The 15759-nt window shown below is 37.7% G+C and overlaps 2 protein-coding genes and 1 pseudogene across 3 annotated transcripts; 2 read left to right on the forward strand and 1 right to left on the reverse strand.

Annotated features, from left to right (window-relative positions):
• The first annotated feature begins 1273 nt into the window (after positions 1-1273).
• On the forward strand, positions 1274-7553 carry LOC103722010 (B3 domain-containing protein Os01g0723500-like). The gene is made up of 4 exons (XM_026810384.4): positions 1274-1651; positions 3533-3977; positions 6048-6289; positions 7008-7553. Exons 1-4 carry the CDS (start codon positions 1559-1561, stop codon positions 7287-7289), a joined length of 1062 nt encoding a protein of 353 aa, XP_026666185.4. The 5' UTR covers positions 1274-1558; the 3' UTR covers positions 7290-7553.
• Positions 7554-7870: 317 nt separating this feature from the next.
• On the forward strand, positions 7871-9727 carry LOC113463736 (pseudo histidine-containing phosphotransfer protein 2-like; annotated as a pseudogene).
• Positions 9728-13654: 3927 nt separating this feature from the next.
• On the reverse strand, positions 13655-15745 carry LOC103722022 (uncharacterized). Of its 2 annotated transcripts, none has more exons than XM_017846391.5 (3): positions 15156-15745; positions 14645-14993; positions 13655-14172 (listed from the first exon to the last, which is right to left on the reverse strand). In XM_017846391.5, exons 1-3 carry the CDS (start codon positions 15683-15685, stop codon positions 13939-13941), a joined length of 1113 nt encoding a protein of 370 aa, XP_017701880.4. In that variant the 5' UTR covers positions 15686-15745; the 3' UTR covers positions 13655-13938. The 2 variants fall into 2 exon arrangements, with proteins under 2 accessions (XP_017701880.4, XP_089781711.1); XM_089925585.1 differs by having other exon boundaries at positions 13997-14172; positions 14634-14993.
• Positions 15746-15759: the final 14 nt, after the last annotated feature.

Below are 15759 nucleotides of genomic sequence, written 5' to 3' on the forward strand. Positions count from 1 at the left end.
GATTAGAATAGTTTGCCAGTATTTAATAATTTTGTCCAAAAAAAAACTCATACTTTTTTCTGTTTGTTGTAATAACTATTGTGGTTGAAAGGATAAGCTTATGTGGCAACATTTTAGAACCTCTCCAACCTAGCAGGTCTCCATGGTGCTATCAAAAAAGCTCCAACTTATAAAGAATAATATATTGTAAAAATAAGATTATGATATAAACCATCAATTCTCTCCAAACTAATGTAGCTTTACTTTTGGCATCAAGGTCATCCCTGAGCATATTTCTCAAAAAAAAGCAGAAATTCTCTTACACCAAGATACAATACCCTATTAGATCTAGTCAATATAATATCTTTCTTCGGCAGGTTTTCTTATTGTTCTCCAATAATATCTAGCTTTTTTGAAATTCCTTGGGTTATTATTGCTAGATAACATAGATCCCACATCAAAACAAGCTCTATATGTTAATTTGACTTGCAAAAAAACAAACTATTTTTCACGTAGCTAGCTAAGCTACAAGTAATTCGCTTAGTAAGTGTAATGCTACCTTTTGGATATGACATGCAATGTCTGTTTGGATTGAATTATTGCTAGTAGTTTTGTTTCTACAAAGTTATCATGTTTGCTCACATGCAAGATTACTAGCCTAGAAGTGTGTTTGCTTGCTCTTATCAATAAAGCAAATGAAAGGTTTCTGGTACTTTTGATTAGAACAATTTGTTGGTATTTAATAATGTCGATCAAAAAATATTCTGTCTGTTGTAATAACTATTGTGGTTGAAAGGATAAGCTTATGTGGCAACATTTTAGCACCTCTCAAACCTAGAAGTCTCCATGGTGCTATTAAAAATGCTTCAACTTATAAAGAATAATATATTGTAAAAATAAGATTATGATACAAAGCATCAATTCTCTCCAAACTAATAGAGCTTTATTTTTGACACGAAGATACAATACCCTATTAGATCTGATCAATACAATATTCTTCTCTTGCTGGTTTTTTTATTTTTTATTTTTTATTTTTTTGGATGTATTTTCAATAGACTGGTAGATAAATTTATTTTTATTGGGAAAAAAATAATTGCCAAGTACACTAACCTGATCATCTGCTCTCAATGGACAGGATATGTTTGAGAGGGCAAATGGATGGCTGATCTTTCAGGCGCATAGAAAGTCCGCTGCACACGTCCGGATACCATGTTATCCTTTCAAGAGTCGCTGTAGTAACGGTGCGTCACAACGGTCACAGTTTACTTCCCGCCAGCTTCCCGACATGGAACCGGGCCTTTCGATGCGGAAACGGCCACATGGGGCAGAGAGAAGCAGACACCGAAGCCTGAAAAGCCGAGCTCTAGCGTCTCCTTTACCACTTCGATCTCTCCGCTTCCACTTCCTCCTGCTCCCTAAAAGTCCCAATTCGATCCACGAGAAAGAGACCACCCCACCCCCCCTTCTCTCTCTCTTCCTCCTCATTGCTCTTCTTTCCTTCTCTAAGATCCATCTTCTTCAATTGATTCCTAATAAGGAAATATTGGGGGTCTTTTTTGACGTAATGGTCTGAGAATTAATGGCAGGAAAAAGGCAACAACGGAGCAGTAGGACTTTGGTGAGGAAGCCTCACTTCTTTAAAGTCCTGCTCGGAGACTTCGGACAGCGGCTGGCAAGTCTACCACTTCTTCTCTCTTATTTCTTTCTTTTTTTTTGTTCTTTTCTCCTCCGGCAACTTCAATTTTTTCCTAGCACTTTACCTTTTGTATTCGAGCATGCCTTTTTCCATTTTGATCGATCCATCCTGGCTATGGTCATGAAAGAGGAAATATGCGTATGTTGTTAGAAGAGGAATATCCCGATGATCAGATACTAATAAATAACACAAGAAAATGCTTCTTGTTCTTTGCTCTTTTTTTAAAAAAAGAAAATAAAAACTTAATTGAAGTAATTTGTTGGTAGCATCTGAAATGTATTATTGCTGACATAAATAGTTATTGGGTGATGTTACAATATTAATTTCTGGTATTGTAAAGCGAACTCCTGGGCAGGAATGATGGATACCTCACGTTTTCACAATTAATAGATCTATGTATATGACCCTCTAGGTGTTCAGGTTTGCTCTGGATGAAGGAGAGAAACAAGAGAAGTGCACCAGATAGAAATGAGAATGATTTATCAAGTTACATAAATAATTGGATTATCTTTTTTCAAATGATGGATTACCACCGACCATGCTTCTTATGATGTGCATTTTATGTGCCAAATACTAGTGTTTTTAACAAGCAATCAAATTGATAACAAGAGTGCAGCATACATGCTGCATGGCTAACATCACTAGAGTTTGCTACCCTCATGACATTGCTGCCAACTTTGCAGGGGATGTTGTTGAGCATCGACATGCGCTCATTAAAAATTGGGAAACAGACTAACAAGCAGCAGCCTATAATTTAGAGGATACGTGCCAACCATCTAAGTGTCATCTCGCTTCAGAAAAGTGCAATTCATGCAGGGTAACACCATGATGTAGCTACCACGGTTGCGTAGCACCATGATGCCACTGCCTGAGTTGCATCTAAATTTCATCACTGTTAGATTCTACCTAGTGGAAGCTATCCTCCAAATTGAACTCATTTTGAGATGGTTCCAATACTTGAGATGCGTCCCCTAATTCATAAGCTGCCAATTATTAATTTCTTTCTTAATTTGAGCATGGTTTTGGTCTGCAGTGATGAGGAAAATGAGTTCCTTGAGTTCTTGCTAGTGGCCTGCCTGTTTTCAGATTCATGCTCTACATCATGTGTTCAATGATGCACTGAGAAGTTATCATGAAACAATATGCGAATCTCGAAGTCTGCTGCGTACTGCAGGTGGGCCTAAGCAGAAACTTAGTTTCTTCTTTGCAGGAGACATAAACTGCACTCACCTAAATTTTAGTGAAAACAGTAATAAGGAACGTGTGGCGATAATTTCATGGAATAGAAACACTTAGTGCTGCTACTCATGTAGCATGAGTGAAATATTACTGCAAATATATGTTTCAACCTCTCCCGATAGAAAGGAAGCGTTGCCCACCCAGTTATATGACTTGCCAGTGCTTGAGTTTCTTTCTAGAAGTGTATTATGATGGTTTGTCATCATGCTCTTTTTACATCATTATGACATTGCCATTATGGGAAACATTTCTTTTACAATATTCTGTTTAACCTATACTATATATTTATATTATCAAAACTATATCATATTTCCAACTATTGAGGGGCATTAAGTTAATTTTTTCTATATATCAGCAAATTATTCTGAATGACCGTCATGCATGAATGTGTCGAAAATTCGAAATAGACAATATCAGAAATTCAGCTATACTAAAGTGAATCGAGATGCATGATACTCTTTTGATATGCTTTGTAATTCATAACTAAATCTAATTTGTTCTAAAAATCAGAAATTCAGCTATATTAAAGTGAATCGAGATTCATAATGCTCTTCTGATATGTTTGACATTATGGTGTATTTAGACATTGCTATATTAATTTTTTCTTCACTGCTGTAGAAAATCCCACCAAACTTCTTGAAACATATCTCAATGGAGGCATCTAGAAGAGTGACCCTTCAGGGTCCCAGTGGCAGCAAGTGGTATGTCCAACTAACCAAAAACATTGAAGGAGCATTCCTGACTGCTGGATGGCCAAAGTTTGTCAAAGACCACTCGCTAAAGGAGCATGAATTCCTGGTCTTTCAATATGAAGGAAGCATGCACTTCACTGTTCTCATTTTTGATACAACTGCATGTGAGAGGGAAGATGTGCTCACAGTAAGACCTCATAGAAGTTCGAAGTCCAGTAATGATAGAAATAAAAGGGGAAGACCGCTAAAGATATCTTTGGATGTTGGCTGCTATGTTAAGAAGGAAGCAAGCGAAAGTGAGTTGACAGACCTTCGAAATGACAGACATGCACCCAATCAGTTACAAGTTCACTATTCGAATTCAATCCAAGGTAAGTGCAAGCATTGTCTCTGATCTGGTTTATATGTATACAAGAAACCACAGCTACATCTGCATGTGGCTAGAAAAATATATTACTTCTATTGGCTTGCATAGAATTGCTAGGATACATGGATGCAATGTGGATGCATTGGCAATGTCATACATTCTCTGTGAGATTGTTGAATTTGTTGTTTGGAATGAACACGAGTAGTAAGAGTATTATATGTCAATGTATTAATAAGTGCACTCATAGAGTTTTGAATTTTTTGGACGTAATAGCTGAAATATTTTAATGTGCATCATAGTGAAAATTCTGTATGGTTTTGATATATTAGTATGTTAAACTATTTTTCTAATGTGTTTTGAAGTACATCCCGTCATGCTAATTTGTTTTTAGAACTGAACATCAAAATGGATTGACATGTTTCTGATTTGTGTTGTGAAAGAATGCAGGCATGCATGTGATGCATAAAATGAGGTCAAAACGTAAACTTGAACCTCAAGATTTATTTTTGAACACATATCTTAATTTCTGAAACATCTCAACGAGCAGAATTTTCCCAGTGACTGAGATATGACAAATAAACCTTAACCCCAAACTTTTGGAAAGAAGGGATCATGGTCTGCCGTACCAGTACGTACCGGACGTGAAATCCGGTACCGGTAGTTTATTGTTGAAGAACCGGTACTGAACCGGTACGGGACCGGTTTAGACCGGTACACCACCGGTACGGACCAGTCCGGGCCGCCACCGGTATGCTGATCGATACCGGTACGGCGGACCTTGGAAGGGATGCTTGCGAAATAAATCCAGCAAACTAAATCATTACTTGTCACTTGATCTATTGCCTTCTTGTTTCTAGTCATCATTATGTGCCTCAGATGACAGATGTTGAAGCATCGAAGATGGTTTCCTTGTTCCCTAGCGGTGCTCCCTCTAATTTTATCCATCTGACCTTTTCCCTTTTCTTTCTGAGATAATGGCAGCTGCAACACCAATCATTTTCAATAAAAGGACAAAAGAGTTAGCTATGCCAAATACTTTGGAAACACCTCCCAAGATTCAAATATTGAGCATCCTTTCAGTGAAGGAGCGCAACTGCTAATCTATAGCCTTGTTTACTTTTACGCTGATGTTACCAATCCACTTTAACCTTCTCAAATATACTACACTCATCTTATGATTATAGTCGTCCTCAGGTTCCAATATTCTAATTAATTTATATTCTTTATTAATTTTATATTCTATGACATTTAGAAGCAAATTTTTGGACTTGAATAGGCCCTTGTGTGAATTATCTGGAAATTATTTGTGCAAACTAGGTTGGAATGCTTTACCTTATGGAAAAGTGACTATAATAAGCTATGAGAAGTTATCCTTTTGCCTTTGAGGCTGCTTCCTTTAGGCTTTTACATCTAGACATGTAGAGGCAGAGGTGTTAGGTCCTAATGTAAGGCCAAGCAACAACACTAAATTTTTAGTTTCCCTTCAGGATGAAGATCACAATTTATAGAAAAAGGTCTTTTTGGAAGGATCTACATAGATAAAAATATAAAATAGGACAGTAGTTATATAGGCGCCCACAAAATATCGAGAAAAAAAATCACAAAAGCTGCAAACTTGCTCATGTATATAATGACAAGAGGTTCCAACACTATCAGTAGCTCTAATAAGCTGTTTAGATCTGGAATTAATTGACAATTGAGAGAGGGCACCAAGTTAATTTGTTCTTCACATGTTCATCTAGTATTAATATTTCCTAGGAAGCATGATTCCTCCATTTGAACAAAACGAAGATACTGAAGTTATAATGACTCTGCCCCACCCAACACTTCTTAAAGAATGAATTAAGCTGAAAATGACTTTATATTCGATGTATTCAAGAAATGGTTACTCTTCTTGTCATTGACTATAGTCAAGGGTGGTGGTAAGTTTACATTAGCAACAACAAATTCTTCACATTATCATTCTGCTTATTGTTTTAATTGGGGCTCGATGCACATAATCTAATTTAACAGTGCTAATTTGCTTTGTAGTTAGATCCAAACTCACTCTTAAAATTATATTGATATGACGCAGGAAGACGTATGTCACCTCCTATACCTTGTGGGGATGTCAAAATTAAAACAGAAGATGATGAACTCCCGATTTGTATGATTGGTTCTCCCACCAGACAGTATAGAGGCTATGTCTCGAGAAGACGACCTGTGACAGCAGAAGAAAGAGCAAAAGCAAGGGAAGACGCCAACTCTTTCACCTCTATATTCCCTCATATGATAATGCGCATGACAGCGATGAGTGTCTACAGGACCTATATGCTGGTGAGTTTACTATCTAGTGAGATAAGACTTGTAAGTTAATATTATTGCATATACGGTGAATTTCACACAGCATCGATGCAGATTGTTAATCACACAAAAAGCTTATAATATCCAACCGTTATATATATATATATATATGTACAGGCGTACAGCACAAGATAATTCTAAATCATTTTTTTTCCTCCAGAATTATCCTCATGTTTTATTCCTCTTATATATTTAAAATAAATGCTCGCATTCTTTGCAATGAATGCAGGTTATTGTCCTATACTAAAATCTATTTTTATCTTTCAAGGGCAAGTGTCTGTCCAGCGCTTAACCTTACATTATAATATATCTAATATGTTCTTATTGTGCTCTCAGAATATGGAACGTTTACTTCTCTAATAATTCCAGTTGAACAGTCATGTACCTCTAGATAAATTTTGTTAGCCTTGTCTTCCTTTCATTTTCCATATCATACTCTTCTTCTTTTTAACTAGCAAGCATGGTGGAGTGTTCTTTTTTTATACTGACCTTTTCACTTTATTTAGTTTTCCTGAACACATTTACAGAAAGTTTAAGCTATTTGTGAGCTGAAGCATTAGTGTAATGTTTCATTCCTGAGATCATGCCACATTAAAAATTTTGGCCTAATTGGCTGCTTCCCTGTACAATGAGGCAGTTAAGAATTCCAAGAACTCTGATTTTGATCATTGCTTTGTTATAACTAATGCAGAGGATACCTGCTTGGTTTTCACGCGCGCATCTTCCCCGTAAAAGAACTAATTTGGTCCTCCGAGACCCAAATGGGAAGGCTTGGGTGGTGGTCTACATTCCATGCTCAAGGGACCGTTTATCTGGAGGGTGGTCTGCTTTCTCACGCGGCAACAACCTTGAGGAAGGAGATTATTGTGCTTTCGAGCTTGTGGGTCCAGTAGAAATGCGTGTCCACATCTTCAGGGTGGTCGAGGAGACTATACCTGTGATAAGGATGACAAGGATGCAGGAGATGCATTAGCCTCATGGAGCTTATGTGCCATGCAAGAAATATAATAGAGCCAATGTAGGGAAGGATAAAGATACTTGTCATTTGATCTGTATTCTCTTAACACTTCTCCTCGCAAGTTGCTTCTTTGGTTTGACATGCTTGCATATATGGTGTCCTTGCCTTTGATCCACATGTTAATGATTCTGCTGATTTATATTTCCCTTGTTCCAGTATCTTAACTGGACATGCTTTGAAATTATGTAGAAAGTTGCAAATGGGCATTGAGTTCTGACATACCACTTCTTGTATCGCTTAAAAGGTGAGATCGTATTATTGATTTTTTTTGGTGTCTTACTACCTAAAAAGAAACGCTAAAACAAGATGGTTTATAATTCAGAAGGACATTTTATAATAACATTCTCAAATTGGAGCTCATGCTTCTTTGATTCTTGGGCAACAAGTAGGACTTGCCTGAACTGCTGGTATCTCCTATTACTTAGATTTTATTGATCAAATGGATATGATCCAAATCGATCCTTTTTATGGAAAGCCCCAGCTGAAGATATCAGTCAGAATGGATAGATATTTGCATACCCTGGCAACCAGATTGCTGCATGCACGACATACCCATCTTTTTCTATCTCAATGGTATACCCAAAATATGAGAGTATTATTCTTGTCCAGAGCATACAAACCTACCTTTTGCCCTGCTATAAAAAGGACCCTTATCTGAAGGGCTGGAAATTTCATCAGTCTGTCTTGCAACCCTACTCCTTGTCTCTTTCTCAGTTGAAGAATTAGATGGAATACTCTAACTTGCGTCGCCAGGCTGCTGATATGAGGAAGAGTCTCTTTGATCAGGTTGGTCTTCATTTAGCTCTAAATCTCTATAATGTAGGTAAAACCAAGAAGAAAGGATGTTGCCATATATAAAAGTTTGTCTTTTTAGAAGCATTGCCTCTGTCTTTTCCCTTTATCTCAGAGTATATTGTCAGCCTTAGTCTCCTGAAAAAATAAATTTTCAGCCTTAGATACTGATTTTATGGTAGTTTAGCTGGATAAGGATACATACATTTATTGTATCTTATACTTGGTAACTACCTGAAACTGAAGCCGAGATAATTCAGATGTTGTTGTGTGCTTCTCATAATGCATGAAGATTAATTGATCTAAAGATTGGCTATATCAGAATAGTTCAAGTTAACTTGTACAGATTGAATATCTTCATTCTCCTTCATGCTCGTATCTATTTGAAAAAGAATGAAGATGTTGTTTTGGATCGAGTATCTTGTTCTGGTTCTGTTTGTAGTGAAAAACAGAGAAGCACTCAGCTCTAGGATTTATAATTTATTTAAGAGAAGGAAACTAAATATCATGTAATGGTTACATATTATATTTTACTACTAACTTGAGATTTCTATGGTTTCAATATATATTAGTATGTTAAACTATTTTTCTAGTGTGTTTTGAAGTGCGTCCCGTCATATCCGATTTGTTTTGAGAACTGAACATCAACATGGATTAACATGTTTTTGATTTGTTTTGTGAAAGAATGCAGGCATGCATGCAATGCATGCAATGCATAATATGAGGACACAACTCTAAGCCATGGCATATATCATTATCAAGAACAGGATACCCGGACACTGACAGTGGTCTTGAACTGATATTTTTGCTATTACTAAGTTATCTCCATCATTATTCTATTACCTTTTTTTTTCAGCGAAGTCAATAAATACAATTATAATGCATTTGTAAACCCTAAAAAAGGCATCATTGGCACATCCTTGTTGATGATGGCGTTTCCAAAGATTATGTTCTACCTATTAATTTGATGAACGCTAACCCATGCTTTGAGCAAAACAAACATATAGTCGTTATCGTCAAACATTATCCTCCGACTTCTATATATCTGTCAATCTAATTTTGAGAAAGTAAAAATTCCTTAGACACAAGTATCTGTAGTATAACCATACAAATCTTGGTGCGGAAGTGCATGTGAGCAAAACCATCGGAGCGATTACTTAGATGGAAATTATAATCTAAAGTTTGTTGCAGGGATACTTGGATGAACAATTTTATCAGCTGGGAGGAGCTACAGGATGACGTGAGCCCTAATTTTGTGGAAGAAGTCGTAAACTTGTTCTTCAGGGATTCAACCAGACTGATCAGCAACATTGAGCAGACTCTGTGAATAATAAATACCATGCAGAAAAAAAGTGTAAATTCCAATTAACAAAAAAAAGAGTATATGCAAATATATACCAAACATGTTCATTACTCCACGGGAAAAAAATTATTTCCATTTGGCCATGCAGGGATAAATGCCCCCAAGATTTCAGCAAGTTAGATCCATATGTGCATCAGTTAAAAGGATAGTAGTTCTAGGTAGCAATGAATGCGTGTCCATGCTATAAAATATATGTCTGCGCTACAAATATACATGCATGCATGTATCCATACACATACACACGCATGCATGCATGCGCGCGCGCGCGCGCACACACACATATATATATATACATACATACATACATACATACATACATACATAAATACATACATACATATGGATGTATATATATGTATTTATATCTCTTTCAAGTGGCTCTATGTCTAAAAAAAAGATATTTTGCGACACAGAAAGCTGTGCTATAAAATATTTGCAAACTCCAACTGTCTTTTACCCTTTCCAGTATAACTAGTTCGTTATGGGTCAACTTACAGGAAGCAGGAGCAGTGGCCACAAACGAAGTTACTTTTGTCTTAGGCAGGCATATCCGTTGGAGGGACTAGCCGTGTTCTTATTGGTCACCTACATACGCCTAATCTCGCGATTGTTAGTTCGGGAATAGAACGGGGATAAGCTTTAAATTCCTAGGAATAGGACATGAATAGTTATTCAGGTCAGACCTGCTTATTCCCAGAATAACTACTTCAAGGGGCTGGAATAACTTTGTTCCTAGACTAGGGTCCTTTCTTGTGACAAAAACGCCCTTAATTCAGGAGTTATCTGGCTAGAAAGAAAAAGAATCAGTAAAACAGAAAAGGAATAACTATTTTAAGAAGAGTAATTACTTCTCTTCTCCTTTTTCTTATTCCCAAACCATATTTACAGGTTCAAATAGGCTTGGTGAAGTTGTTGGGAACTGTTACCAGTGGCATAGGTTCGACTTGGAGTCCGAAAATCCCCCTCTTGTTGTTACTAAAAAAATGTGATTAATTAGGTTGGAGTAAACCTTCATCAAAGATCAATTTATGTCAGGATTTGCCGGACACGGGGCCAAGAATTACTATTCCAAACCTTAGCAACCTTTTCAAGGGTCCTTTTTAGCCATCGTGGCCTTACGAGTGGATCACGGACGCATGCATATCGCTCAGTTGATGTACTACCCTAGCAGTAACTTAGAATAGTTCTTTCAAGCATGTCTGACCCATATGCTTAAATCTTAATGGACCAAAGGAACAAGTTACCCTTTGCTAAGGAAAAGAAACAACATATATATCTTATGCCACTTGATGTTTCGTTGTGGACCTTTGGGGCTAATTTGCATTCAAATGGCAAAATTGAGTTCTCTTCATTCCCTCTAAAATGGAACTTTAATATATTTGTCCTTCAATAGGTGTTATGCCCTTGAAAGAGGAAAAAGAGAGCAAATATAAGAAGCTTGACTATGCTCTTCTCAAGAGGTAGGGGTACTTAATTTTTCTCGATTTTAAAATCAATAATTGGATATCTAGTGGCATATGCTTGCTCTAGCTATCACGATCCTTTACTTCTGTCCTCTTAATCATTGGATGCCTTGGTGCCATATACAACGCGCACCTTAGACAAGCAACAATTGTCCCTTTCTAAAATGGATGATGTGATAGTTAATCAGGGGGTATACCACTTTGTGGTATAAAAGGCGCACAACAGAGGATCCTAGATCTGTAACTATGGGTGTCTAACATGATATTCTATTGAAGTGTTTTTATTTGTTATACTTTGATTCATTACAATACTTAGGATATGAAGTTATGTGTATCTTTGGCCTACTCTTGCCGGGGGTTTCTTGGTCCTACGCAAGTACTTTTGAATTCAAAGGCAAAAGAGAAAAAGAGATTTGGGATAACACGTCGACTCTCCCCCGCTTGCTGCTTGCTGGTCTCGACTCGATTGGAGAGGTTGGACTTATAGGATCAGTAGCAGCTAAGAGTTCGGAGGGTCACTGGTCCAGTATAAATACCCTTAGCTTCTAGCAAAAAGTGAGCTATACTAAGCGTTCTTTTTCTTTCCTTTAAAAGTTTTTTATCGATGAATTCGATTGACGTGGTTCTAGCTCGTTTTAAGGAGCTTATATAACTAGCCAAAGGTGATTTCTGGCTCTTGGCTAATTCTACTATGAATCCCTGATACTAAATTGTTATGAGACGAGGCAATTACAAAACAAGTGGTAAAAAGGGAAATAACAAGAATAAGGGAAATACAATATTTACATTGTTTGATTTGTTAATTTATATATATGGCTAGAGACAATGCAAAAGTTCTACCATAAAAAATTGAAAATTATAGTGTATAAAGTTTTCTCTTAAATCTAGTCAATACATCCAATTTTTAGAACACTCGATTATTTTTTAAAACTTTTTTCTCTTATTTAACCTTTCTCTCTCTCTTTGTTCCATTTTTTTTAACCTTTCTCTTTCTAGAACACTCATATTCCTTTTAGGGTTACGAGGTCTACTGACTTTATTGTGCTACGCTCCATTCGCTTTGCTCATACGAAAGCAACTACAGTTGCTCCTTTCGCTGGGTCTAATGTCATATGCTACCACCCCCAGCTATCACCTTCCCTATGCTTACGAGAATGAAGAATGTCTTGAAGACAACCCTTGTTGATATTTGATCAAATTAAGCCAATTTCGATCCATACTGGAAGTCCAAAGCCTATGGCATAAAGGAGAGCACCCAATTGCAAAAACACTAACCCATGATTTCTCCCTTGAAACCCGAGCATGTAAGAAAATATAAAATATATAAATAAATCTATCTTATCCTATAAGCTTAAGCTTTTAGAAAAAGTGGTGATTTCAACTTGGTATCAGAGCAGAGGTCCTGAGTTTGAACTCTGTCTCCGCACTCTTTAACCCTATTATTAAAAACTTCACATGTTAGGCTCGCCCATTAAAGAAAAATCCGGCCCACATGTGAGGGGAAGTGTAAGAAAATATAAAATATATAAATAAATCTACCTCATCCTATAAGCTTAAGCTTTTAGGAAAAGTGGTGATTTTAATTGAGCAGAGACATGGAGAGCATTCAATTGCGAATACAACGACCCAATGTTTCTTCCTTGCAACCCTCAGTGGCTCTTTCGCCCAGATGAAGTAACCATCCTACAGTTAGCACCAAAGGAAAAAGGGCAAAAAAGGGTAACCATCCTCTACGGTTATACATAGCCTCAATTGCTGAGTGCTATGGTATAATATTTTTAGCATAGTCGCATAGATTGTCAACAGCTGGATCACGATCATGAAAATGCTGACAAGAGAAGCCTCGTTGCTTATCCGAGAGCACAAGGCACCACTTGAATTAGACTCATCGAACCATGCCGTCTCGGACTGTTTGAATAAGTAGCATTTGGTAGGAGCATAAGAAAGACCGGAATAAGAAAAGCCAAGTAGCTTAGATATGCCATTTGTTTATACCACGTTATATCTGATTGTCAAAATTTGTCCAATTCTCTAAAATAGCAAAATTATATCCTTGACTTGTTATAGTATATTTTATACCACAATATTAATATTTTAAATATAACACACATATTATAAAAATAATATTTTATATTATACATTATATGTTGTAATTATATAATTTTATGATATATTTGATATGACGATATTAATATTTTAAATATAATGCTAATGTTAAAGAATAATATTATAATAATATAACCTTTCCCTTGTTAATTTACTGCCAATACTCTAGAAGGTGGTACACAGCTCTATGCCTGGAGTGGGCATCGTTTGTAAAATGAAAATGCTACTATTTAACCATTATTATTCATAATTTTATACTATAATACTAATGATGTTCATCTAACATGATAATTATAATCAATTTCAAAATGCTAATAAGAGGGCAACCAAATCAACAAGCTAATATATGACATTCGACAAAATTTAAATAAAAAGATAAAAATATAAAAATGATAAAAAATTCCAAACCTGACATGTTTCTGTCTTGACTTGAAAACATAAATTAAAAAGTCCAAGTTCGGCATTGGTCTAATTTAAGATTTAGTGTAAACTTCGTTAAGATATAGATGTCATCTAATTGGACTCGATGCAATTGAATCCAAATAAACCAAATTTTGTATAAAGAAAGAAAATCGAGCAAAGCTTTTCCAAAGTCGTCTGCTGCCAAAATATCAATTTTCAGTTTTTCCTCTTTCTTTTACAACTTACTGCAAATCTACCTTCATTGCAATCATATAGCAGTGGCATGTAATATCATTGAATATCCAATTACATACATCATGAGAAATGGAAATCAAGCATCATGTTGAACTAAAACGAATGGGAAGCTAACCAATCTCCTTCTCCAGCTTGGTAAAAAGCAGACCAACTCCATATTGCACAAATCCATTTTGACAAACAATATTAACTTGAAGGGAAACACCATTATTGCAATCAAGTATCAGAAGCGGCCATAGATATAAGTTATAATGTGGCACAGGAGAACTAAGCATGCCCCTATCATGACTTGTTGAGTGAGCGAGATGGCCTTTTCCCCACGCACAGTTGGATGAGAGTGAGTACTGATGAAGACTGGATGACAGTAGAAGAAAGCTATAGTTACAAAATCATTGTGGTCTCCATCCTGGAAAACAGGCTTTCCAATCACCTGCCTGTAAAGCCCACCACTGCGTGCCTGAAGGAAACAGGTGGGGAGATCATAAAGTCCGTTTGATGATAGGAATGTTGGGAATATAGGGTGCACTGAACGCACGCTTGGGAACAATGTTGTGACTGGTTTTTTTATTGTGTTAATGTGTGGGAACACATACGTTAAAGAATATGAAAATTCGAGGGAGCCAAGGGTAATAGTAGTGTCCGCCCTTTGCCCAAAAATATCTGGACAATGATGAGGGATGGAGAGATCTTTCAGGCCAACTATGTTTCTCTCGAAGCTAATGAAACTGCGGACTGAATGACTGCTTATGTAGCCAGTCACTCCGATGGTATTCTGTGGGCTGGAGATGGAGAATGGCCTCGGGCACTCCGAAGTATTTTGTTTTTTGATTTTATTAGGTGGATCCGTACTTGTTAGGTATCATCAACGTGCCTTAGCAAAAAAATAAAATAAAATAAAATAAAAGGAAAATAACTTACAGAACTATCACCTGGATCTGGTTACCGATGGTGACGACGATGGCCTCATTGTTGGGACAAAACCGGAACCAACCTCTCTTCGAGTAAACATGGAACTCGGTAGCCCGGCAACAGAGATGCAGAGTCAAAGTGTGCGAGCAACCCGAACTCCTTATCACCATTCGTAGAACTTCGTTCTTTAATCCACCAACTGAATTATTCTGACCATGCTTATGGAGACAAAGAACTGAGCCTTCCGCTACCTCTTCGCTTCTTCTCTGAGAACACGATTGAGTACCACGAGCACCATCCTCTAACAAAATCTCTCCTATTTTGCTTGCAATCCTCTCAATCTCCATCCACAACCGTACGATTTTATCACTGGAAAGGGAAACAAAGAAATAAGAAAGGTAACTTTACCTGCAGGTGCTTGGATTTATATATAATGTTTCGTCACCTCACAGCCGTTAGATATGGATCAAGATGCTGCGCTCTTGAGGAAGACGATTTAGGAAAATAGACTAATATATTAGACTAATATACCTAAAATCCTTGTAACCTGGTGTCCAAATTCCCGCCAATATTTCTCCCATGTCGTTCCGATACCATAACAACTCCTCACCTCCCTCCTCCTCCTCCTCCACTTCGAATCCCCACCGCCTCTCCGGCGACCTCGCCGCCGCCTTCTTCTTCTCCGGCGGAATGCTGAACGCCGCGGCGGCCGCGACCTCGCCGGCGGCGATCAAATCCCGCGGGATGCCATGGTTCACGAGCTGGAAGCACCCGAACGCCGACCCGGTCGACTTGAGAAGCTCCACGGCCGATCCGTCGTTCTCCGGCGAGACCATCGCCCGGAAATCGATCTCTGGAGGATTCCACGGCGCTGGATTTCGGGGGAAGATCCGGTCCGGCAAGTTTAGTTCGGGGATACGGAGGGACTGGCTCAAGAATCCGGCGAGCTCTTCGTCTCCCGGGGCTTCCGATCCGTCGGCGAGTGGTTCGGCGACCGGGGACGGCGGCGGAGCACGGGATTCTGGTGGGTATCCCAATGGATCTCTCGGGGATGTGGCCATAAGGGAGAGGAGGAGTTCTCATGGAGAGAATAAAAGAAAGAAAAGGGAAAGCAAAAGGATGGGGGGGTGGGGGG

This window comes from Phoenix dactylifera, chromosome 9 (assembly GCF_051530095.1).
Source record: "Phoenix dactylifera cultivar Ajwa chromosome 9, Ajwa_hap1_PhDact_Kaust_v1.1, whole genome shotgun sequence".
Lineage (NCBI taxonomy): Eukaryota > Viridiplantae > Streptophyta > Magnoliopsida > Arecales > Arecaceae > Phoenix > Phoenix dactylifera.